This window comes from Gavia stellata, chromosome 1 (genome assembly GCF_030936135.1).
Source record: "Gavia stellata isolate bGavSte3 chromosome 1, bGavSte3.hap2, whole genome shotgun sequence".
Taxonomy (NCBI): Eukaryota; Metazoa; Chordata; class Aves; order Gaviiformes; family Gaviidae; genus Gavia; species Gavia stellata.
In genome coordinates, this window is record NC_082594.1 from 59683722 (window position 1) to 59709136 (window position 25415).

The 25415-nt window shown below is 38.5% G+C and overlaps 1 protein-coding gene across 1 annotated transcript in view; it reads left to right on the forward strand.

The window, feature by feature from the left end:
- Positions 1-25415, forward strand: part of PCCA (propionyl-CoA carboxylase subunit alpha) — a 302331-nt gene that overhangs the window by 26421 nt on the left and 250495 nt on the right. Inside the window, exon 5 of the mRNA XM_059832438.1 lies at positions 25032-25145. Coding sequence (XP_059688421.1) covers positions 25032-25145 — 114 coding nt within the window. The remainder of the gene's footprint in view (positions 1-25031; positions 25146-25415) is intronic.

Sequence of the window (25415 nt, forward strand, 5' to 3'; positions counted from 1 at the left end):
GCTAATTGGGCAATGCTCCGAATTTCATTCCTGGACATTAATTTGATGTATAGCATTGCATGAATTCTTGCAGTCCCTTTGTAGCTAGTGTTTAATATACGATCACCTGTTGATCCGTAATGTACAGACCTCATGAAGTAGGATGCTGGCAGTTCTTAAACCGAAACCATTTTTAATGTGAGCTTAGCTGTTGACAAACTTGTGACACGCTGATTGCTTGTGAAAGCATGTCATCTCCCTTGTCTGCTTTCTGTACTAACGGAATGTCACTGTCCAGGAAGCATATCTCCAAGATTAACCTTTTATAATTTTGTTCTCATCCTTTCTATTCCATATGTAGTTTCCTGAAGCATTATGAATGAATCTGAGAAGCAACCATATATTCAGTGTGGCACTGATGATACCTGTTGGGGGCAGTGAATGATAGCACTGTGGAACGGGGGAGTGGGGAAAAAGAAAAGGGGGCACAGTTCTTCACATCCTTTCTTCCATGTGAGCAGTGTGAGCTGCCTGACTAAAGCTGTTCTGTGCTCTTCCTTTTTCATCTTCAAAGACACTTTTTTTGCAATAATACAAAAATCTTAGTCTACACTAATGCCTGTCCTAGGAAGCCTGTTAAGAAATCATAAATTTGTTTTGTATCTCTTTGCGTTTTCTTTGTAATCTTAGATTATAATTGGGTACTATAACTCTCAAGTGCATGCAGCCGTCAGTGTAATGAACGTGCATTGAGCTTGGGTCTCACAATAACATTACTGTTGGAGAACCCTGTGGGAGAGCGTCTTGTTAAAGGGGCAAAGCAATTTGATAGAAAATAAACCCCCTTGCATTCCAGCTTGTCCTCAGATATCAGAGGAGCTGGGGGCAGCTAGGCTTAGATTCTGAGTGATGCCCAATTCTCTGTGATACAAGTCTGCTTGTGTTCAATATATGTATTGAACTCTCATGGTTACAGATGCACTCTTAACACCATACACTTTCAGTCTAGTCACATTGCATGAACTAGCATGACCACCCTTAAGGAATTTGGTTGTGTTCAATGAGAACTGTCAGGGCTAGATTAATGAACAGTGTAGTTTATTAAAGCAACAGATCCACAAGTTCTTTTGGATTGCCGGTGATAGAACTACTGCCCACAAAGCATGCGCACATACCAACAATATGAGTAATATAGCCTGGCTACAAACATGTTAAATCATAAAACAGCTCTATAGAGATTTCTAAGTCTCCTGGGGAAGCAGTTGCTATAGCCAAGTGTTTGGATCTTACCCAAAGGCATCCCTATGGGGGGGGAAGAGAGGCTCAGCCCGTTGACGGATCCCAGATGTCAGAGCAGATCTGCGATGATATCTTCCTTAACATCCATCCTCTCTTAAGCCTTTTTGTACTATTTTTTACTTTACAGGTGGAGCTTGAGTGACTCTGGTCATATATTTCTTTGTTGGAATTGGTGTAAAAGTTTCTCGCTTATGCTTTTAAAGGTATAGACCAAGAAGAATTCAGAGCGCAAGCTCAGTGAGGGGTGGTCACACCTTGGAGGTGGGTAGCTTTTGGGATGGAGGTGTGTTTTGGTATTATAATGAGAAAAGTTCACCCAAGGATAGTATTTTGTCAAAAAAGTGACAGACTGTGGGCCCATTCCCAGGTACTCCATGACACACCATTACATACACTAAATAGGTTATTGTATCTTTGTACAGTAGCATTGTCTTTGACCAGGTACGTATCCTAATTATCAGGGTGGGTCTCCATCTCATTGTTGCATAGTACCTTCCAGTTGCCGTCTCATCACAGAGCCTGGCTGCGGTGTCTCCACTCCGCTCCACCCTCCATACAGTTTCTCTTAGAGTCAGCACACCAAGCTCCCTTGGTGTTACCAACACCTAAGTTTGCCTAGGGAACTTCTGTGGGATGGAACCCTTGCATGACCGCCATACTCCACCCGGAGAGTTTCTTCAGTACTGTACCTTTCCTTAAAATGGCGACTATAGATTTAATTTCTAAGTCACCTCCAGCAATAATACCACAGAGAGAATCATAGAATCATTTAGATTGGAAAAGACCTTTAAGATCTTAGAGTCCAACCACAAAGAAATGAGGAATGTGAATAGAAGCTGAGGCAGCTGTGTTGAATTGCATAGACATGAGATCCCAGTTAGCAATGTGGGATGCTGGTGCATGGCCAGTGATTGCAGTTGGTTTGTGGTGTTGCGTAAAAACAGGTGTGATCGGGTGATCTTCCAGCTCTTGTTGGTTGTCACTTTTTGGCAGATTCTTATCTAAGTATGTTACAGGCACTTCCTCAAGGATCAGGTGACCTGCCTTAGTCCGGATATTATGGTGATATTTCTTTACTTACCTTGGCAGTGGTTGTCTTCTGAGAACAAAAACAAAAAAGGCAGTTTTAAGTTTCTCCTGTTGAGTGGCTTTGTTTGTCACGTGGTCCCACACAGTGTATTACTTTTCCAGATGTGTGAAACCGAGTGCATGGTATTTGGACTATTCCTTTCTAATGCTCTGTCATGATGCTGAATAATGGAGATCCTGAAGGATATCATTAAAAGGTTTGTGTTAAGTTCTGTTCAGTTCTGTTCACATGAATATCTAATGGCTAGTTAATGAAAATCTGTATGTTTTGGTATTGACTTAAATAAAATGCTGAAATTGTTCTGAACAGTGCAGGTGCATGACTCATATTTCTATTAGGAATTAATTTCTTCCACTGATTTAAGACAGTAGTGGAGTACCAAAGGTAACTTAAATGAAGCTTTCCTTTCTAGTCTTCTAGAGAGTACAGCATCTATCCCCTAGGGAGTGCTTTTGGTTTTGTCTTGTTTTTCACAAATATGGATATATAAACATCTGTGGGTACCTCTGATCCTGTTTCTCAGCATGTATGCTTATAAGGGGATGGCCACAAGTGTGTGGTGAAGATGCCAGTTTGGTGAATACAAGAGAGCTCTTCTGAATTGTAACCAGGCCTTGGGTGGGGGCCCTGCATCAGACCGGGTTTCTATGCATTTAGCAAGAAGTTAGAGGAGCTTAAAACTTGTTTGTGTAGTGCAGTTTCTTTCTTTGAACACTACATTCCCAAAGGACGCTTTGGAGGTAATATTAGTTAAGTATCGGGGACTGGTTTCTTACAATACTCCCTGCAAAAGTTGTCCCAGGGCCTCATTGTTTCCTTATTATGCCATATTGTAAGTGTGGAAAAAAAAGTGGCTTTGAGTAAATGAACATGTGTTAATGGTAAGTCTTGCCAGCAGTCATGAATTAATGTTTAAAGTACATGGAAGGAGCAAGGCTGCAGTCTTCCATGTCTCGGGCTGTAGCAAATGCATGGTACTTCTCCCTGAGGTTGGGACTAGGGGCTGGGGGCCCTCACAAGTGGGAGGTGTGCTCTGGTCCAGGTGCTGAGTTGCAGTTGAAGGAGCTGCAGGGAGGAGATGAGCCGACTGCAGGATCAGGAAGGACAAACAGACCAACAGGTTCTTTGCAGAGAACCTGCAGAGCCAAGAGCTTTCCAAGAGGCTGTGCTTGAGTAAGTGGAGGATAGAGACCTCCACAGGATAGGGAAGGCTGTGATTTCTGCTACTAGGCCGTGTTGTGGTGGATGTCTGGCACAGACCTGATCAAGAATAAGAAGCAGATGAAACCAGTTCTAGAAAACTAGAGGAAGTTTCATGATTGCAGACCCTAGTACTCATGTGGGGTTTTAGCCATCCTGATATTTGCTGAAAAGACAGAGTGAAAGCAATTGAGGAGTCTTCTGGAATGCGTGGAGGATAGTTTCTTGACACAAATGATTGAGTTACCTAGAGCAGATGCTGTGCTAGACCTCTTACCAAGAGGGAAGAGGTGATCAGAGATGTGAAGCCTATGACCACTCTGAAGTGATGAGGTTTAGGTTCCCAAAAGGAGTAAGACAAACAGCAGAATTACAACCCTGGACTTCAGGAGAGCAGGCTTTTGGCCTGAGCAAGGATTTGGTTGCCAGGATCCCATAGGAGACTGCTTTAGAACTCGAAGTGGCCCGAAAGAGCTGGTCGATACTCAAGGCTAGCCTTCTCCAAGCGCAGGAGCTGTCTGTTCTGACACGGAGAAGGCTGAGAAAGTGTGGCAGAAGCCTGCCTGGGCTGTATGGGGAACTCAGGCAGAGTTCAAATGCAGAAAGCGAGTATACTCTTATGGCTCTCTTATCGCTCTATACAATTACTTGAAAGGGGGTTGCAGAGAGGTGGGTGTTGGTCTCTTCTCCCAAGTGACTAGTGACAGGACAAGAGGAAATGGCCTCAAGTTGTGGCAGGGGAGGTTCAGGCTGGATATTAGGAAAAAATTCTTTACTGAGAGAGTGGTGAAGCACTGGACCAGGCTGCCCAGGGAGGTGGTGGAGTCACCATCCCTGGAGGTGTTCAAGGAACATGTGGACGTGGCATTGCGGGACATGGTTTAGTGGGCATGGTGGTGTTGGTTGATGGTTGGACTTGATGATCTTACAGGTCTTTTCCAACCTTAGTGATTCTGTGAAGGCAGGGATAGATTACCCAGGAGGAAGACTTGTCAGAGTGTGCAGAGGCATAATTAAGGAAGCCAAAACTTTGCTGCTGTTGACTGTATCTGTTGACTGTATACTGAAGGATGTGAAGGGGCAACATGAAGTTTCTGTATATCAGCAACAAAAGAAAGGAAAAGGAAGACGTGGGCTTATTGGGCAAGGTACCTGATAATGGTAAAGGGTATGGAAAAGTCTGAGATGCTAAGTGCCTAATTTGCTTTGCTCTGTACTGGGAAAGTCCATTCTTAGGCCTCCTAGGTCCCTGAGCCTAATTGCAGTGCCAGATGAAGTGTAGTCCTATTCACAGTAAGGAAGGATCACGTGAATATTATGTAAGTGAACTGGACATAGAAAAGTCCATGAGATGGATGGGATGCATCTGAGTTGAAGGAATGAGCTGACTTTGTTGTGAGACTGCTCTCTCTCATCTTTTGAAATATCAGTGTTGTGGGAGGTTCCTGATGGCTGGAAGGGGGTAACTGTTTCTTTGATCCAGAGAGCTACAGAGAAGTAGTTGGAAAAAATGTGGTGTGAATTTTTTTGGAAGCCATATCTCTTCACGTGAAGTATAAGAATATGACTTGAGAGCAGTCAATGTGAGTTTATTGTGGCAAATCATGCCTGGCTAATCTGGTAGCCATCTTTGATATGGCCAGCTCCAAGGATGAAAAAGAGCAGTGTATGTCAATTACCTTGGCTTTACCAGGACTCTCACTGGTGTCCTGTGATACCTTAGTAGCTGAATTTGTGAGGTGTCAACCTAGCTAAACTACAAAGTGAGTGAAAAATTGGATCAGCTATTGAGAGGTCCCATCCAACTTCAATTATTGTTCACTTTTGTTTGTTGCTTTTTTTAAAAACCCACAGGATGGGGGGAGAACTTATTTTATGCAAGTAAAAGCAAAACACAGACTAAGTTAACTTGTATTATGTTGTCAAATGGGCAAATACATGATTAGTCCATAGTCTTTGGCTATGCAATGTGAAAGAAGCTATCTCTTTCACCATTTATGGCATCATATTTGAGAAAAGGAATACCTCTTCACAGATAACTTGAATGCTTATTATGGAAGTACGATGTGTTTCTTGTGGGATTTTTTTTTAAATTGCTTGTCACCTATGGCTGAACTATCAGGTTCAGGTTTGGGGAAGCTTTTTTCAGTGAGGATCTTGCTTGGCATATACAGTTATCAAAATAACTGATGTGATTCTGAGAAGGTAAAAAAAGATAATAATGAGAGTACATATAAGTCTCCAGTTGTGTCTCAATTTTAATAGAAGTTGAGTATAAAATGTGAAGAGTAATGTCCAGAAAGTTAAATAATAGCTCTTGTTATTGCAAACTTCCCTACATAATTTTGCTGATCTTGTGCTTAACATTTTTCAATTTTGCATATGGTGGTTTAGCTGTTTGAAAGCTCTTCAGTTCAACTTTTGAGTGATGGTTTTGTTCCAACATGCACAGCTCTTGCTCTTAACTAGCTCTTCTGGATGCTACTACTGGTTCAGTATTTGAACTGTCAGTTTCCTAGAAATGTTCCTGAACCGAGGAAAAATTTAACTTGCTGAGCCTGATTTTTGTTTGGCTTGTTTTTGCTTAATAAGTGAAGGAGTTTATCTTGGAGAAGAGCTAACAGAACAAGTGTACTGTGTGGGGTGGCTGCTGGGGACTGCATCTCCCTCCTGTTTCAGATTTTTTTTTTTTCCCCTCAAAGGCTTTTCCTGAACATAACAGAGGTGGTTGGATTGCCTGGCTAATGTTTGTGCTCTGTGGAGGTGAGAAGCTGGTACTTTGAATGTGTTGGAGACTAACAGGATTCCAGTCTTCTGCTTAAAAAAAGGTCAAAAACCCTTGTGATAACAAGCTTTAAGTATTGTGATGTTCCTCTAGCATTAGGGTCCTGGCAGGTCTGGTGCAATGAAGGCTTGGTGCTAGAAGCCTTCCTGACTTTGCCTGCCTGTTGGCCTTCCTAGGCCACTCACGCTGTGAGAAAGGATCCCAAACACTTTTGAATGTGGATGCTTTAGTACTGCTTGCTTGTATGTTTTTAGCAGCTGAAAACCTTGTGTATGTGGGAGGGAAGGGGACAGTGGTTGAGGAGTTGCCTTTAAGCACTGTTGCCCGGTCAGGCCAGACCCCAGTGTCCTGAACCTTCCTTTTCGTAAAGGAGGATGACATGCAGAATGGTTGGGCTTGGGCAGCCCCACTGTCTGCCAGTGACCATAATTGTTCTTTTGTTTCTTCTGTTATGCTTTCAGCAAGGTACTGCTTTTCTTGCTCCTAACTTTAAGATTGATTGAAACTTTGAACTATGTAAGTATTTGCTTGTGTTGTTTACCTTCTTAAGTGTAGCAAAATTTTCAAGAACTGTGGAAACCACTGTGACATCTCTTGTACTTTTGGTTTGAGAAGCCATTTTTTTATGCTGCATGTAATACTCGATAAATTCAGCAGTTTGCCATTCTTTATTAAGTAATTAAGTGCTGAATTCAAAGCTTTAATTTTACAAGACTCTAGTGCTAACATGGATTTTGCTATTGTATTTTGTCATTTTAATGATAATAATTTTTCGTATCTTTTAGATCAATGTTAGCTTTTATTCACTAAAACAAGTATGTAGAGGGTATGTAGCTACCTTAAATATGTCACTGTTCTCTGTAAATATAAAGTTATGACTATAATGTGAGGGAGATTTTGGCTGTATGAATGATTTATTTTTTTTGTAATAACATGAATTTTGATGGTAAATATTATTTTATTTTTCGTGCGATACAGTTACAGTTGAAGTGTAATTTTCATTTTATTTCTACTTGCTGAATGTTTTGAAGTGTTTTTAGAATGAGCCTTGAATATGGGTTGAATTGAGCCTGAAGTTTTGTCATGTGCTTCTTGTTCAGTATCTGTGGAGCTCAAGACTGACAGATAAACTCGTAGACTGTGAGCTCTGCAGTAGTGAAACTTGTTGACAGCAGTTTCCCATTTACTTTTTTCTTTTTTCCTTTAGAGGAAATACTATTGCAACGTAATTCTATTGCAAGTTAACTTCAATAACTTAAAAGAAAGATGTAGTTTTTATTTCTTGGTGTGTCTAACTCAGTATTCACCCAACAGTAAAGTTTGTTTTGTGCCAGTTTTTTGCTCTTTCTGCAGAGAATTTTCTTTTACAATTTAGCTAACAAAAATAAGCATCTTTTTTCTGTGTGAATTAGTTCTGAAAGCTATTTTTTTAAAATAAGCTAATGAGATTCAAGAAGTGACACTTCTGTGTTAAAAGATTATTTTTTTGTAAAGCAATTGTCATAGCCCTAGCATAAGAAATTTAAACAGAGTTTTTGATTTGAAGATATGCCTTTTTAAGAAAGTCCTCAACTGCTAGAATGGCATATATTTCCATCAGCTGAACTAAAGCATACAATCAGTATTACAATTTTCTGCCCTCAGATTTCTGGGAGTAAAGCTAACACATTAACTATTCTTCTAAATTCATTTTGCAGGCATGCATGCGTATGTATTCTCTGCACCGATACTCTTTCTGCAGAAGAAATTTGAATTGTATGACTTCAAACAGTTAAGCCAGCAGTGGCCTTTTCAAGGTGCAAATAGTCAGATCATATGCTCTTTAAGAAATTAGAGGTGCGGTAAGTCTCGGATGAGGTGGCTGTTCATTTTTAAGTTAAAATTAAAACACACTTCTATGTGAAGTTCATCACTGAATGACATTTCTAAAAGTTTCTAACTTTGAAGCTTTTTGGAGTGATATTTTCCAGTCTGAGTTGCTCACTTCCTTTCTGTCTTAGTTTACAGAAGTTGAGCATTTAAAACAGCAACTTTAGTTATTTGTTCCTCCTAGCAGCCCTTTTCAAATCTAGGAAGGAAAGCACTGAGATTGCATTTGGTGAGGAAAAAAGCTTTCTCTTTTTTTGCTCATAATTTTGCCCTACTTGATGTGCTAGAGGTAATAGGTTATGTTTTTATTTTCAGACTTTTTGGTTCTTGAGGGGAAACATCCTTGGAATTCTGTTGTCCAAGCACGTGGTGTTTAACCATTCTGGGCCAAATTGTTGTAGAATCACTTACCTATCATGCCAAGTATGATCGATAAGGTTGGTAAGGTAAGGCTGATAAGTGAACCTTAATGTAAATTGTGCCAAAGAGGTGAGGGGTGTTGGTCACAGACTTGGGAGTGAGAAATCTGTGTGCATATGTAGACTAGAAGTGGGCTTTTGTTAGGGTGTTTTGACAGGAAGCTTGTGAAGAGCTCTTGGCTTTTGAACTTCGTTAGTGATCCACAGCTGCTCTGAAAGTTAGACTTCGAACAGTGTATGTGTCAGGTATGTAGTGCAGCCACACCTAAACGACTTCATTCAGGGTTTTTATGGAGCTTTGCATTTCTGCTATACTTGCATTTACATATATTTTAAAACACGTCCTCTGAATTTCTCCTTGAAAAATGTTATGCTAACCATTTTCTGAAGAGGAGCTTGTAAGTTGCTGCCCGTCCTGTGTAGCCCCATAGGAGAGTACTTTGAAATGGGACAAGGGTTTCTTTGTGAGCCTATGATCATATTTCAAACAGTCTGGGGCTGTGGAGGTGCAAGAAAGTGTGTATGAGGGCTCCTGCCAAGTTCAGGCTTAGTCGTGTGGGCAGGCAGTTGCTGGATGCTGCACCAGTGTGCCTGTAGCAGTATCATCCCTACTTGCAAGAGAGCGCTCTGCTGCTCTGACTTGCATTGAGTGTTTAAAGTGTCTTCAGCCATCAAAATACAGCTTAATGGTAGAATGTGCATCTTTATACTTTCTTTATTCTTTTGCTGTCTGCTCTTTTCATTTGTTTGTTTCTATAGTGCTCTCTACCCAATTTTTGGTCCTTAGTTTTGACTGTTTTTCTTCTCCCTGGGAGTAACTAGCAGAACCACTCATGGTTGTGGAATTCCCTCAGACTTTTCCCCCACATTCATTCAGTCTTGTTTTCCTCTCTTCTCCGTCATCTGTTCCATCAGTGATTGATCATATTGTTCAATGTATGGTGCGTCATTGTGCAAGTTTACTGATGGTGAATGATCTACCTTGGGCAAGAAAATTGAGTGCGTTGCAAACCTAGAAGATGGTTATGTGTGTTGTTCCCTCCCCATTCCTTAGCATGAAGAACAACTCCTAGATTCTGCACTAAGTAGCAAATCCCGGGCATTTACTTATTGGAGGTTGCTTTATTTATGTGTCTAATTGGACTGAGAGATCTGGAAGGATGACGCTACTAATTTGGAAAGAGGTGATCTTTTCCGAGAAAGCAGCTCTTACTATGTTTTTTATTTTGCTTCTTGACTGATTCCCCCCCCCACCCCCCGACTGGTTATTTATTGAAGCAGGAATGTTGCTTTTATGAATATCTGCCTCCTGGCATGGAAAAAGCAAACTTTGCCTATGTCAAAGAGTTTCAAAGCTAGCATTACTTCTGTCAGAGCTCTGAATGCATTTATATTGTTTCAGCAGGAAGGGTGCTTAAATCGTAAAACTGAACTTTGAACCTTTAGATGGGTTTATTCCTTTTCTTCTTAAATTAGTGAAACTTACCTGTCCTTCTCCTCCCCTCCAAAGAACATAGATTTTTTTCTCACTTGCACCCTCAAGATGAATTGCCTTGCTTTCAGCATGTCCTTTTCTGCCAGCCTACATACACACAGTAAAATATATGAATATTTGACATTTACTGTGTTAAAACAAAAAGCCAACAAAATTCATGGAAATCTCCCAGAGCTGCATCTTACCCAGGTGGCCTGCTGTTTGAAATATGACTCCTGGTGTGTATTGTACTCTTAGCCCTAGGATTCAGTAATGAGATTGAGTGGTATCTTGCGTGGGCACTTCTGGATGATTGACAGTAAGGTGATGTGAATCATCATTTATCAGGATATTATCATGCCTACCCTTGATAATTTTTCCCTGCTGTCTGGGGAGGTGGTGAAGACAGATAGGACTTTGTGATGTCAAAGTAATTAGTGTGTGTTGGTTTTCAGCTGAACAAACTGGAAACTAATGATCAGGTAAATGAAGATGAAGTGCATTAGTGTAAGGATGAAGGTGCAAGGACCTTGGGGAAGAGCTTATCAAAATTTCATGGGGGTTATTTGAATATTTTACAATTTGTGCAGTTGCAAGCAATATTTAAAACTACTAAAGGATACTTCTGCAACAGTCTATTTACATGTCCTTTGTTGATATCTCTTCTAGTGAAAGGGTCGGCACTAGGGTTAAGGACATCAGACTCTCTGCTGTAAGGACTGGGAACTCCTTATGATTTTCATAAAATCTGAGTAGTGAATTTCCAGCTAATGGCAGCAATTTTGAGTTAAATGATGTTAAGGAATCCCTGTTTACACTGAAAAGGTTGGGTTTTCCAGTGACTTCTCCCATTTTAAAGGGGGGAAATTACCATAATTTGGTTTCTATGTATTTGACCTATGACTGTCTCCTTTATATTCTTAAAATATTTTAATGTTGCTTGGTACATACTTAAATACCTTGAAATGTGTGGACTTTGCAATATAATCTGTGATGTTGCAGCAGGCTTTTAACAAGCATGGTAGTTTCTTGGTGCAAGTTTTGAAAATAATATGCATGGTCATTACTGAAATATTTTTATAACCTGAAAAAACCTTTTGTGTATGTGTGTACAGCTATGCCAATGGTTCCAATGGTGCTTAATGCGCAAGACCAGCTGAGTATAATTGCCATAACAACAGCAAGTGATCTGAGGGTTTCTGTAGTTAATTTTATCACATGTGATTAGATATTGCTAATTGTAATTAACTGATTGAAAAGCTATCTGTTTTACATGGTTGCTTTTCAATAATTAAAATGGTAATTTACTCATTGTCATTTATCAGTAAACTTGTATTAATATGCCAGTCTCCTGGATACCTCTAAGAATAATGTACCTGGGACAACAATGTTTTATAATTAAAGCCTCATGGCAGAACTATTCTTTCAGCTAACTTTTACATAAACAGCTTTCTTCTTTTTATTTCAGTTGCTTCTTTGGTGAAAGTGAGTGGGCTAGAATCCCTGGCAGGAATTTGTCCATATTAATATGGCTCATCAGAGACATTATATTTAATTGGAGAGCCTGTGGTATAGTCGCAGGAGGCTGAAGGGAATTATTTAGCATTAGCAATGGCTCGTCTGGGAGTTGTGCACTAATCAAGGAGCTTGTGTGTTAACTGTAGGGATGATGGGAGTTATGACTATTATGACATGTGAGCACATGTCTGTATGAGAACAGGACAGGCAATGAGTTAATCAAGAAATATATTAAATGGCTCCCATGCTGCTTCATTATTACTCTGTAGAGTGTCTGTCAGATTGTGTACTTTAACAAAAAATAAAATCCAACAAATAAATGTTTTTGCAGGTAAAGTTAACACCAGGTTTTTAACAAAGAACCTCTTTCCCCTTCTATTTTTGAAGTGAATATGTGCTTTTAAGTGCTGTGTTGAAAAAGAGTAAGTGAATAGTTAGTCTGAAAAATGCATTTAAACATGTGCCTCTCCAATCTGCACTTCTTGTATTTTGTCAGATGTTTGCTTTCAGTAAATATTAATTATTTCCCACTTTCAACTAGATGTTTTTAACGTCTTTAAACTTTTATATAATTAATAGCTTGCTAAAATATAAAATTTATTTTAACGTTAGCAACTTAGCTTCAAGGAAATAAAAATGCTAATCTTTTCCACCATCAGGATGCTCCAAACCTTGCAAAGAAAAAACCCAAACCCAACACCCTTTACCTGTAGTGCATGGACTATTTATATGCCAGGTAGACACATTCCGTGCCCAGCATGGTTAGAGGCATCCATTTAATATCCATCATGAAATTATCAGTTATGCTGGAAAAATCCACGTTTAAAGGAAATGGAACTAATAAACTGAGTTCACTTAAAGTTGCGTAAACCCATAAACCAACTGAATTATATCTGTAGGCAAACTTATCCCAGAGCTACTGGACAGGTGTGCACTTTTCCTGCTATTGTAAGCACTGCCAAATTTAATAAAACTTTCTACCAAACTGTGACCTTCATGTATTAACTTAATTAAAGCAGCATCGTGGCTAGTACCCAAAGTGTTAACCTGTAGGAGGTTGTTATTGAAATCCATTATCTGTGGAGTCAGTATTAGTGGTCAGCAGCAGCAGAGGTAAAACTGCAAGTAAGACCCTCCCTTGGGTGCTGTGAACTCAGCAGGTTAAACGTCAAAGCTTCTTAAAGGACGGGTAGTTAAACCCCCTGGAGTTATAGGAAACCTGATCATTTGCTGTCAGCAGGAAATATGACTTTATTTAGCAGGTTGGAGGGGGGAAAAACCCAAACCTAAATGCTAACAGGAAAGAGGATTTAGAAGGAACCGTTGTGTGAGCGTGTGTGTTGCTGTGCTATGTAGATTCCATGGAACTTGGAAAGATTTTTTTTTTAATTCCAGGCTTTTTTAAAACAGGAATTTATTTATATAGAAGTTTACTCCAATGTCTTATAAAACTATAAATAAGGTTGAGCTAATTTATTAAACCTCTGAATATTATCTGTATTTTGTGAGGAATATGAAAGTTTGTACCTCTCTTAAAAATGGAAACAGTTGTCATCTTACAGAAATAGGTTGTTTCTTTCCTTCAGTGTTGTGCAGCTGTTGTCTGTATAGAATGTGGTTATATCTTTTTATCACACTAAATATATTTAACATTGACAAAGTGCACTATGTATACAATCTAAATGTATATTTATTAGAATTTATATGTATAGGCTGTAAGTATTTATGATACTGTAATATATCTAGTCTGATAGAGGTACTTCCCGTATTTTCTAGTTTTTATTTAGTTTTCAAAGGTCAAGATCAGGAGCATTTGACTTTGTACTTTTTAAATTCTTAATTTTTCAAAAAAGAGAGTCCCAGAGGTGATAGCTTGTTATAGAAGGGTGTGAAGTAGGTGTGGGAGAAGACCTGACACTTGCTATAGTTTTGTTTATTGCAACAAGAACTGTGCTTAAACTCTTGGTGGGGGGAACTTTGTAGTGGCCTGTGAAGAACACTCAAGACCTGTTTCCTCAATACATGCACTTTTTTTAGACTAAATCTGCTCAATGTGCTGAAATAATATTTTCATAAGATTAATGGGATACAGTAGAGACTAAGATTCTGCTTGCTATCCTTGAGTTACACACTTTTCTATCTGAAAGTATCATAGGAAATCAGCTGGGAGGTGGAAATCTTGTCAGGGAAAATAATCTAAACCAATTAAGGATTTTCCTAGGGTCACACTGAAATAATCTTTACAATTTGAGATGTAGCTATTGTAGAACTCTGAGGGCTGCAAGAAAAAAAAACTTGTTGAAAATATTTTTGTCAGATGATCTGGAAAAGGATGGGACCATGTGAAGTCTGGCATCAGCATCCATGTTTGGATTGTCCAGTCCCGGTATTAACTGTGTGAAAATTGCATTTAGACAGTGCAGGTTTACTTGTCCATTCCTGCCCATTTGTTAGACTGCACACAGTCCTTACAGATTTGGTGAACCAGCTGCTAGTCTGTACAACCATTTTCAAGTGTATGGATGTACCGTGTAACACCAGATATGCACTTCTTCTCATAATGTATGGGTAGTATGTTCAGCATTGTAGAATATAAGCATATAAATTCTCTTTAAGGATGGAATGGAGGTAAGTACAGTGGTCTAATGAACAATACTTTTTAAAAAGCTTTACACCATAAGATGAAATTGAGAAATACTTTTTCTGCCGCCTTTCTTCTGCCCAGTTTTAAGATTTTTCCGTGCAGCAAAAATAGTCTTGTGCCATGTCTAGCAGTCAACTCTGGAACTCTTCATCATCCTGTAAATTAGTTCTACTGATCTGCTTTTTATTTTTTCTTTGGAGGTCCTTGGTCCTGGCTGTTACCTAGTTTGATCCTCCTTTACAGAATGCATTTTTTCCCATATAATTCTTCCCGTACTTGACTTTGGGGTCTTCTGTGGTTACTTTTATCTAGCATTATGCAAGATCTGCTTAAACTTTCTTTGAATAGAGGGTTGCAAATACTGACAGGCTCTGTCATAGACCCTTTTTAAAAATCTAAGTTAGGGCTGGTAGTTTGTGGTAGGTTGACTGTGTTTATAACAAATGCTGCTCTGTACTTTCTTATATGTTTGTTGGAACGGAGCCGAGTAACTGTCAAACAGATTGCATGGAAGTGATTACACTTCTGGCATGGGCAGAGGTGATTTCTCGCTAAAAATTGTGGTTTTTTAAAAAGGTAAGTGTATTTTGAAAAGTTGCTTAACAAGTAGATTTCATGGGATTTCTGGCTTACTGTGTTCTGTGAGTTCCCACAGCAAGCACGCTTGGTGCTTTTTCTCCATTACACAGTTTTTATAGTCTTCATCTTGACATCTGCCTCTTGGAATCTCAAAGCTGACTTGTCTTTAAAAATAAGACTTTTGAGGAGAGAAAACTTAGTATGGGTTTTATATAGAGGACTGTCTTATTCAAAGATGTGCTATAAGGTATTAAATAATTTTAATACACTGTCAGAAAAGTAATTTTCTTGTAGAACTAACAGTTTTGAAGAATTAATAAAGCATAATTTTAAAAAAATCTGAATATTCACATTAGTGGAATTTTGAAGGAAAAATGCTCTACTTCTGTGAACGTTATGTAATAAAGTGAATATTTAATAAGGCATTTGTAAGATTATGTTTTAAGAGAAGTGGTATCTTTAATACTTATGCTGGGCATGATGATAATTTTGAGGTTTCATGACTGAATTTTTGTGGTTTATTATAGGTACTGCTTTAGTACTTAGCCTTAGTGGAAAAACCCCACTCACTGGGTACCTGTAAGTGCTTAAGGGTGTGTGTGTGTGTGTATGTATGTATAGACACATATGTACATACATATTTTCTATGATACATATATATTGCATAGACATAAGGATAACTTTCTGTGTTTTGGAAAACCTGCACTCAAAGTTTCTTATCCTTAAGGTACTCTGCATTCACCTGCAACCTGTTATTTTGGGAATTTTCTTTTATGAATTATTTGACACTTTAAATCTACTTTCATATTATGTCTAAATTTCATTAAGTCTAAAATACTTTTGAAAGGACGGTTTGTGCTCTCCTGTCCCCTCCCATTCACTCACTGTATTGGATCCAACGATCATGTGGCTGAGAGATGGTTTAACTTGCTGATCTGACAGAAGGTTAATTTCCCCTCCCCTTAGAATACTTCTCCACTGGGTCTGTTCAGTTCACTGATCTGTCTCTACAGTGTTGTAATCACTAGAGCTGAATGTGGAGAAGAATTAGGGTGGGATCATCCTTTGAGTGGCAACTTGTATTTGCATGAAGCGAGGCTTATTGTGAAACTTCATTCATGTCTCAATAAATGGTTCATTTTGGGGCAGAAGTTAGTCCACATTGGGAAGAACTTAATTTACTGTAGGGTCTGTATCTTGCATTTCTGATTTTTTTTTTTTTTTTAATTTATTTTAGTCCTCCAGCTACTGTTCCAGAATATGTTGCCTTGAGCTGATGTCCGTACTTCCCCTCTCACCTTTCTTTTAAATATTCCATAGTTGCAATGCCAGGTAGCTGTGAATTCATCTTGCTGTTGCTGTGGGCTATTCTCTCAACCCTGGAACTGGTTTCAGGGATCCCTAACTTTATTACCACCTTTGGATGCTGGAAGCTATTTCTGCAGTCCATCCATCTGTAGGCAGGCAGATGTGGAGATTAGATGGGAACCCCATTTGTGTACTGTGTTCATCTAACTGAAAGAGGAACTCCATCTGAATTAGGCTGAAAATGCTAGATAGGAGCATGCTGCCAATGCATACTATGTGTTGCCTTGTAATGTGGCTGAGTTTAAGCTGCTTTTCCTGAATCCCATAGGTCTTTTGGGATATCTAGCTCAATTAAGAGCTAAACTTCTACTATATGAAGTTCTGTAGTTGTTGGCTACCCTTGCTACCACCTGATACTATTTTCTAGACCTGCCCAACTACTAGTTTTCCCATCTCCCACAGTCTTACCCATTTAGAAAACAAAACAAAGAAATGTGCATCAAATGCATTCTATGGTGAGCTTGTTTCTGGGGGAGGCAGGAAAAGAAAACAGCATGAGAAAGATCTGTCCTATTGCTTTGCTAATGTGCTTAGACAGGTGAGATTCCATTAGGGAAAGGCTGACATGTGGGTGCAGATGTGTTTGAAATGCAGAGAGGCTACTAAAACACTGTAGAGCACTACTATTTTGTTGACATCACAAAAAACTTAGTTCTTTTTCTAAAACACTTAAAGCTCAGAATCACATACACTGCAAGGATGAAACTCTAGCATCCACACCGAGCATAGTGGACTGCTCTAAATATGATGAATTGCTCAACTCTTGGGACAGATGGAGACTCTTACTTTGGTCGACAGATTTATTAAGTATCTTCTGAAGTTGTTAGTATATGCTCTGAAGTAAAATTCTTCTGTTCCTCCTGGGGACTTGCTCTAGATAATGTACTCCAAAGTGAAAATAGTCTCCAGAGGTATGAGTGCAGTTGCTGGCTTGCAGACTGTTTCTTCACAGCACCCCTTGAATCAACAAACACCGTTTTGAGTGGCTGTGCTGTCTCGAATCTTCACTTGTGTGAAGAAACTTGATAGCTGCCACACCCTGTCAAAGGCAGCCACGAGTGGAAGGAGACAAGGGGAATGCTTTTCTCAAGATTGAGAAGTGTTTTGCTATTGATGCAATCAGTTGAAGAATGGGATGTGGTTTTTCCCTCCTGATTCCTCTACCTCTGTTAACCCTGCAGTTCATCCAAAGGTAGATAAGTAAACAAGATGACTATTGATCTACCTTTTTCCACTTCTACTTTTTCAGTTATTCTACCAAAGAAAGATTGACTGTTCCTGGTTGGTGTTGACTAAAACATGTGGAAGGTTGTGATACAAACCAACTGCATCATTCTGCTAAATTTTCGATAGCAAACAAATTAGTCTTATTGGCTATTAACTGTGACAGACTAGTGCTTTTGTCTTCTAGAGCTTTAAGCAGGTTTTCCTCTCGAAAAGAAAAGCTGCTTGAACTTGAAGTTAAGCAGCCTTTTATTTGTACTTGTTGGTTATCTGCAGATAGACTTGATAGGCTAAAGAAGTCTTGTTTTAAGAACAATTGAGTTCTTCTTAATAGAGGCCTGTAGAGACAAGCTTTCCTAGAAAAGGTCCAGAAGAACATACCATAAAGAGAAACACCATACCATCAATTTTCAGTGTCTGACCAAAAATATCACCACCCTGTTTTAGTCAGCCTAATTATATGGTCTTCTGAACATTCAGCTACTCAATCTGGCTAAACTTCAATTCTGTGGTTTTAAGTTTGTATGAGGCACTAAGTTACTAGTTCCTGCTGTTTACTATTTTGGAGGTTAAAACACAGTAAGCACTTGCAATAAAATTCTGATGGAGGAGCCTTCTTTCCCATCAGTATTCTAGAAGGTGCTTCACTGGGAAACTATCTGGCAAAGAATAAGCATATAGGGAAAGGCTTTAGGAGCCAAAGCCATTCTGGAAGACTCTCCTCTAGCTTCTTATCCGTAATGTCTTCAGGACTCTGGAGGCATTTCCTTGCTTGTCCCAGCAAACGGAACTCAGTTTCAGAGTATCACTGCATGACAGCCTTAGCATGGTCTGTTTTTCACAGTACTAGTGATCAGGCCTTTAGATGCAATAGGAAGTTCTTTCCTGTTGGTGAGGTCTTTGTCAAGTAGAATTGTGTGTCTTTTTAGCAGCCAACAAAGTTCCAGAACTTTGTTTATGGGAGAGAGAATTTTGGGATTGCTTTTTCTTTTTTTAAGGTTACAAAAATAAATTAATGTTTTTAAGTGAGAATGTCAACAGATGAAAATCTTTGTGTTGAAAAGTGCATTCTCTTAGTCTTGGTTAGAAATGCAATCTTCCTTGCCTGGTTGGTGTTTCTCTTTTAAAGACTGTTCAGTTCAACCTGGATACTTCATTTTTAATTTTAGTTTAAATCTGTGGATTTTTGAGGCCAGTAGTTAGTGAAGCTATTGCTGTCTTCAAGTTTCAACCACTTAACAAACTGAAGGGCGGGAAGGGAGGAGTAGAGGAAAGAGTGCTAATATTTTTTTTTTTTTTCTTGGTTGGTGTCTGCTAACCCAGGACCTAATCCTGCAGATGCTAATGGATTGGCTGTTTTGAGAGTCATTGTAGACTTGGAGGGGACTGTAAATACCCTTCACCAAACCAAATGTTTGGAGGCCACTGAAGAATTTTTACCTTAGTCCTCACGTAACTATTTGTGGGCCATCAAATGAAAAAAATGTAAGGTTTTTAAAATGGCCTTGCAGAGATATCTACTTATGCTGACTCTGTAGGTTGACTTGTTTATATGCATAAATTTTTATTTAGGTTTATGAAATGCTGAGTAAAAATAAACGTGGAAAATATGGGCTAGTTATGCTATTTATGGCTTTCACAGTTCTGGTTTTCATGTGGTTTAAAAATGTTTCCATTATTTCATTTTAGGCTTAAATGCTGTAATCGTGTGGAAGCATTTCTTTGCAGATAGCACTTTAAAGGCTGTATGAATACTGCATATTCACTATGTGCACAGACTTACTGTGTTACTGGTGTGTGTATTTTAGCGTGAAGCTGCTAAAGACACTTAAGTCAGAGGAAAGATGTGTTTTTGGCAAAGCAGTAAATTTGCACCTTTTTTGCATCCATTTGATTTTTTTTTTTTTAATTCAAGGCTGTTCAATGCTACAAGCTTTTTGTTCTGCTTTGTCTGTTTCTTTTGGCAGTGGTGCTGGCAAGATTTGGGGTGGTTGGTGTTTTTAGCTACCTTACAAAGGATTTACTCATTAGCCCTATTTTATGGGTTGAGCTAATTGTGATTTGTCTTGCTGAGCAGTATTATGCAGTTTGGGTCAATTAAGTGAATCCACTTACACGAACGGATGTTATTCCAATGTGTAATATTGATTTGAGCTATAAAAGGAGAATGACTTGTTTGATTATTTTTTTTTTTGTCTAAACAATGCTTGATCTTATCTGCTGTACCAAACAGAAGTGTTCTCTTCACTGAGGTTTTTTAATTGCTTCTTAGGTTAATTAACACTGTATATGCGGATAGAAGTTTCCCTATATATAAATTCTGAAACAGTACAGAGGAATTGGAGGGAAAATGCATCTTGCAACGCAGTATAACTGTCTCTGTTGCATGAATATCAACTTGTGTTGAGACCTGGGAATGTGTAGGGTGACCTACTCTGAAAAACTGGAACACTGGGGAATCCCAGACATTTACCTCCTCAGAGATGGAGGAGTGGGGGGAGCGAGTGTGTGTGTATGTGTTAATTAGGCATTTACACTGAAGTAAATGGCATCTGTCACATAATAAACATCAGAAATTGCTGAAGTATATAAAATCATCTGTGGAGACTATGAGGGTGATATTAAGCACTTGGTTAGGAAACACAGGTAGATGTGGGTTTTTGTTCCTCCATTGGCTCTCATGACAAAGTCAGCCTTTGCTTTTTGGAATTGGTCGATGAGAATCACTATAAAACAAATAGAGGAGAAAAGCACTTCTGTCATGAATCAGATCCATAAGAAGGTAATACATTCTGGAGCTGCTTAATAATTATAATGCCTAGGGATCTGTAAATTATCCTAGTCTTTGATTGTTTTATAGATTGCATATGCACTGAAAATTAGTGTTCTAGTTCTTTGCCTTAAAATAATTCTTCATACATTACCAAAAAAACTTCTTCTGTGTTTAAATGTTGAGGGGCATGCATGTGTAAATGTGACTTGTTTCTAGTATAGGTTTCAACTAGCAGTCTGCAGCAGCTGAATGACTCCTGGAGACAGTTACCTTGATTCTGCTGTGTTAAACAGAACATGTCTAGGAGTGCTATATATATTTTAGGTAGTAAGCTATTCACTTTGATCTCTCAAAATGATTATTTGAGATACAGGTTTGATTAAGGGGATAATTCAGTAAATTCAGAGTATGGCTGGGCAAGAGACCATGCTGCTGTCAAATGAGTACATGTTCCACCCTCCAAGGTAAAGGCAAGCTAACATAATCTAGGTAATTTGGGTACTTACTCGCTCTGATTCAGCGCAGTTGTCCTAAATCCGGTTATCTCTTGCAAAGCAGATATTGAGTATTTTTGTGGTGCTTATATCCACAATTTTGGGTTATGGGGATATTTCTCTTCTGGGATATGATGCCAAGCCCTGGCACCAAACCTGGTTTATAAATCCTTCTGAAATACTGAAATGTAACGTAGAAAAAGGATCCCCAAAACCAATAGCTGCTGCTGTTATTACCCCTGATTGTACTCTCCACCCTGAGAGCCGCTGTAGCCTGGGGTGGTGCTTGGAACCAGTCCAGGTCAAAAATGCCTGGCTAATCAGCCCTGATGGACTCCTTGCTTTATGTGCCTTATTCGCTCGAAACGTGGTGAAGAAACACAAAGCTGTTCCTGTGTAAAGATCTGGCAGGATTTACTGGTTTAGGTGCCTTGCCGTGAAGGTGGCTCCTGGACCTAAACTAGCTTTGGAAACAGGTGGCCTTTTTTGTGCAGCTTGCTTCTGAATTCATAGGCTTGTTGGACTTGAGATAGTTCTTGTATCTGTATGTGGTCATGAAGAATTGTGCAATAAAATCGTTGTACTTCAACTTGTGTCCAGTTGTCTTTGTACCTTAATCCAAAAGTAGTTACACTATTTAAGAGTATTCATTCTAATGTTTTTCTACTAGGACTCCTTTTTAAATCCAGAGTATTATAAGTAGCTTATTTGTCATAGGTGCGGAGCTGAGGAGGCTGTAATGGGCTGCTTGGGTGTTTGTTACTGATTTGGGTTTGGATTTCCAAAAGTTTAACAAACCTATATAGGGATTTGGATGACTGTATTTAGTCTGTGGTTTTTGAATTAAGTGGAGGTTCAGTAAAATGATTCAGCAGGTTTTGGTGAATCTCTTGTCTTATTTCTGTTGTTGCTGCAATACAATTAGCCCTTTTGAAATATACTACTTCAAATACACAACTTTTACAGAAATTAAACTGCTATTATGTGAATAAGATGTGTCTTTTCACGATTTCTAGTTGTTTGTATTCTTTAACAGGTCCTTGTAGCTGCTTGATATGTATCTTTTGAGGCACAGGTAGCCCAATATGATTAAAACTTGCAGTGTACACCATTTAGCACTTCAAGGTTTGTCCGCTTTTCCAGCCTTTATTATCCATTCATGTTTGAGATTGCAGGGTCAATTCTAATATTTGTGAAGGAATTGCATTTCTTCAAGAACCTCCTGGGACGTGGTTCTTTGTTTTGTTGACATTGTTTTTGTAAACTAAAACAGAAAAGGGAGAAATTACACTTCTGAAGTTTTAGCTGTGGTTAATTAGGGACAAGTTTTGAATACCTAGGATTGCGTGATTTAAGTCAAGCACTTAAGCAACCCTTGAATTTGAAAATAAATATAGTTGAAACCTGTAGTGCTTGAGGAAAGGGAATTGCTGGATCCTTTGCACTCTCTAGAAATACTGCATTGTAAGTCAGCTTCTGCAGAGGAAAAGGTTTGCTGAATTGTGGTGTGAATTATGTGCCACTTAGTAGTGTAGATTCAAATGATGACTTTTATTGTAATGTTTGCTAGTAATTATGGTTAGTGTAATTATGTTTCTATATAATATTCTGTAGTGTATTTGTGTTATGGCATTTGGAGTGCATTCTTCATGAACTACAGTGCATTGTGAAAGAAAGTAAACGCTTAGAGAGGGGAACTGTCATAATGAATTACTAAGAAGAAACAGATCTCTATTTCCAGATTTTATGTGGACTGGTTTAATAATTTATAAAAAGGTAGATATGAGAAGTATCCATAAACTGAAGAGCTGTCACTGGAACCTGAAAATCTGGAAGTTTTGAACTAGTGGGGAGGAATGGAGACTTCTTTCTTGTCCTTGAGAGGTTTGCTTGGTGCTCTGTAGCAGTGTAGCAGGTAATGTGAATGTGATATGGCTACTGGTTTGCTGTTTTGTTATACCCATGTGTGATAAATTAGACTGTATGCAAGGCTGAACTGGCACTGAACTAGAGAAGGCACTAACAACTTGCAGTAAGGTAAACAAGGAGAAATGGATTTGCCAGATTACAGGGGAGCGTGGGAAAGGAAGAGTCAAAACTCGAAAGAGTTGAAGTAACAATGAAACATTTCAGAAGGGGGGAGAAAATGGTGGGGGGAAGAGTGCACAAGACTGTTTATATGTATAAAATCAGTGGCTTTGCAGTATCTTCTATGGCTGCTTTTGGTACTGGTAAGACGTTTGGTGTATCAGTGTGAGAAGTGTGTGGGTGTGGGGTTTTTCTCTTGATAATTAAAAATAGCTATCTTAAGTTAGTTCTTTTCTGTAAGGAAGCTTTTGGTTTTGTAAAACATGCATGCTTAACTATGCTTAAGCTTGAATAACTTTGTTTAGACATGTAAACCATGTTGGAATTCAAAACAACAACTTTAAGCATATAAATCAATCATGCAAATAAGGGTATCCAAGGGCCATGCTGTTTCTTGTACTTAGTGCTCCAGGAAGGATGACAGACAGGCTGATCTTGATAGCATTTGATCAAAATAGATTACTGACTTAAGTTTCTAAGGGGTACTTACTAAAAAGCATTAAAATCCTGCTGCATGATTGTCTGTGCTGGTGTTTAGGTTTCTTGGTTTTGCTTTGTTTAAAATGTGAGGCTAATGCTGTAGTAGTAAAATAAAACCATTGTGACTTTACAAAAGCAATAATTCAAATGTGAAATGCGTGGCAATTCCAGAAGGTTATGTGAGCTCTCAGATACTCAAGTATACAGCAAATTCAGAAGCTATTTAAGAGATGCCCCAGGAAGGAACTTGGAACTAAGTGGCAAGATAATTTTCCTTCCTGGTGGTAGGATTAACTTTTGCAAAGTTCAGAAAAATATCAATAAAAATGAAGGAAAAAGTAAAATGTTCAATAAGTGACTCCTGTGCTTGTTACATGTTTGTTATACTTACCTGAATATTTATTTGTTACTGTATTATTCAAAATATTGTGTGACTACTGCTTGTCACTGTTTATAGATTTTCTTTTTTTTTTCTGGCCTTGTTTCTTCTGAATGAGCCAATAGTATAGGCAGGCTACAGTACTTCTAACCTTAGTTTGTCATACTTGACAGCCTTCATGCTACTTGCAAATAAAATTGCTTTTCACAAAGAACAAAATTCCGTGTTCATAAACTAAAATGCTTTAAATTTCACATATGTGAATACTCATATTCTAAAAACACCCTCTTTACACAATGTATTCTCAGTTTTGAATGCTGAAGATGATAGCAAATATTTCATAAAAATAACTTAAAATTGGTAAGCACTGGAAATGTCAAACTGTCAGCATAAACAAGTCTTACTGACACATAACTAATATAATCTTACACAGTTTAAGCAATGGCACGCTTAAATACATACTGGAAGGGAGCTTACAAAAGGAGAGCAGAATGATGAAAAACTGATTGTTTTGTTTCTCGGGTCTGTGTGTATCTCTAAAGGAAAAGTATTCTGAACTCTGAAAACATGTTGAAGACCAATCTAATTAAACTTTTCCAACTTTTCTTCAAGGTAAGCATGCATATGAGTGTTTTAGGTTTGAAGTTAGAAGTCTACTTAACTTCTAACTTCAAACCTAGCTATTTTATTATTACCGGTAAAATGTTGGAAACGTTTGTCCCTTTTGTATAGTTCAGATTTGACTAAAAAAATGTTTGGCAAATGCATATAAATGAGGATACAATGGATTAGGAATCAAACATGAGCCTGCTTAAATAATTCTCAAGATTTTCTGGTTCACGTGTAGTGATATTGAACTCTTTAGTCATAGGCTTTAATTTGTGCATGGTGCTGACCTGATGCTGTGCAGGGACACTCACTGCATCCCTTCATTCAATTCACTCTAATTATCCCCAACTTCCTGGGGAGCCTGCTTAGAACTGGTCATGAATGTTTGTTATTAAGTATTAAGATATTGGACTACCCTGGTTACATGTAACAAAGTAGTTTTTAGCCTGAATTTACATATAGATGATCAGTATAGGAAGCTGAAATTATATTTGTCATGATTTTATTTAATCAATTTCAAAATAATGTATTGGAATAATAAAACATTTTGACAGTGACTTAAGCTTGTAGTTAAATGAAATGAGATTTAACATTACTGTGTGAGTTCTTGTATGTCAATGTTGGTAATTTCAGTGTGTATTTTAGAGTGGTTATGGTATGTAAATGATCTTTGAAACAATCAGATTTGTGTGCATATTTCAGGATGATGGTAATTATTTTTGCTGGGAGCATCTGCTAATGCAGAATATTGCCTCTTCAGGTTCATGTGAAAATGGCGGATGAAGCTGTCTGTGTTGGCCCAGCTCCCACCAGCAAAAGCTACCTCAACATGGATGCCATCATGGAAGTCATTAAGAAAACCAGGGCCCAAGCTGTGAGTCTGAATGAGTCTATCTGCTGCAGCTGTTTCATATATAGAAAGCAGAAAAGCCAGAGTTTGTATTTTTTTTTAAAGGTGTGGGGGGGAAGTGATTGAATATGCTATTCCAGTTAGTTCATGTCACATGAGTTAAATGTGTCCGAAATCGCTACTGGAAATCAAAGGCTTTGTAGCATCTGGCAGCACTGGTTGCTGATCCTGCAGGTGGCTGCTGGATTCAGCTTTCACACCAGGGAGCAGCTTCAGTTCATTTCCAAATTTGCT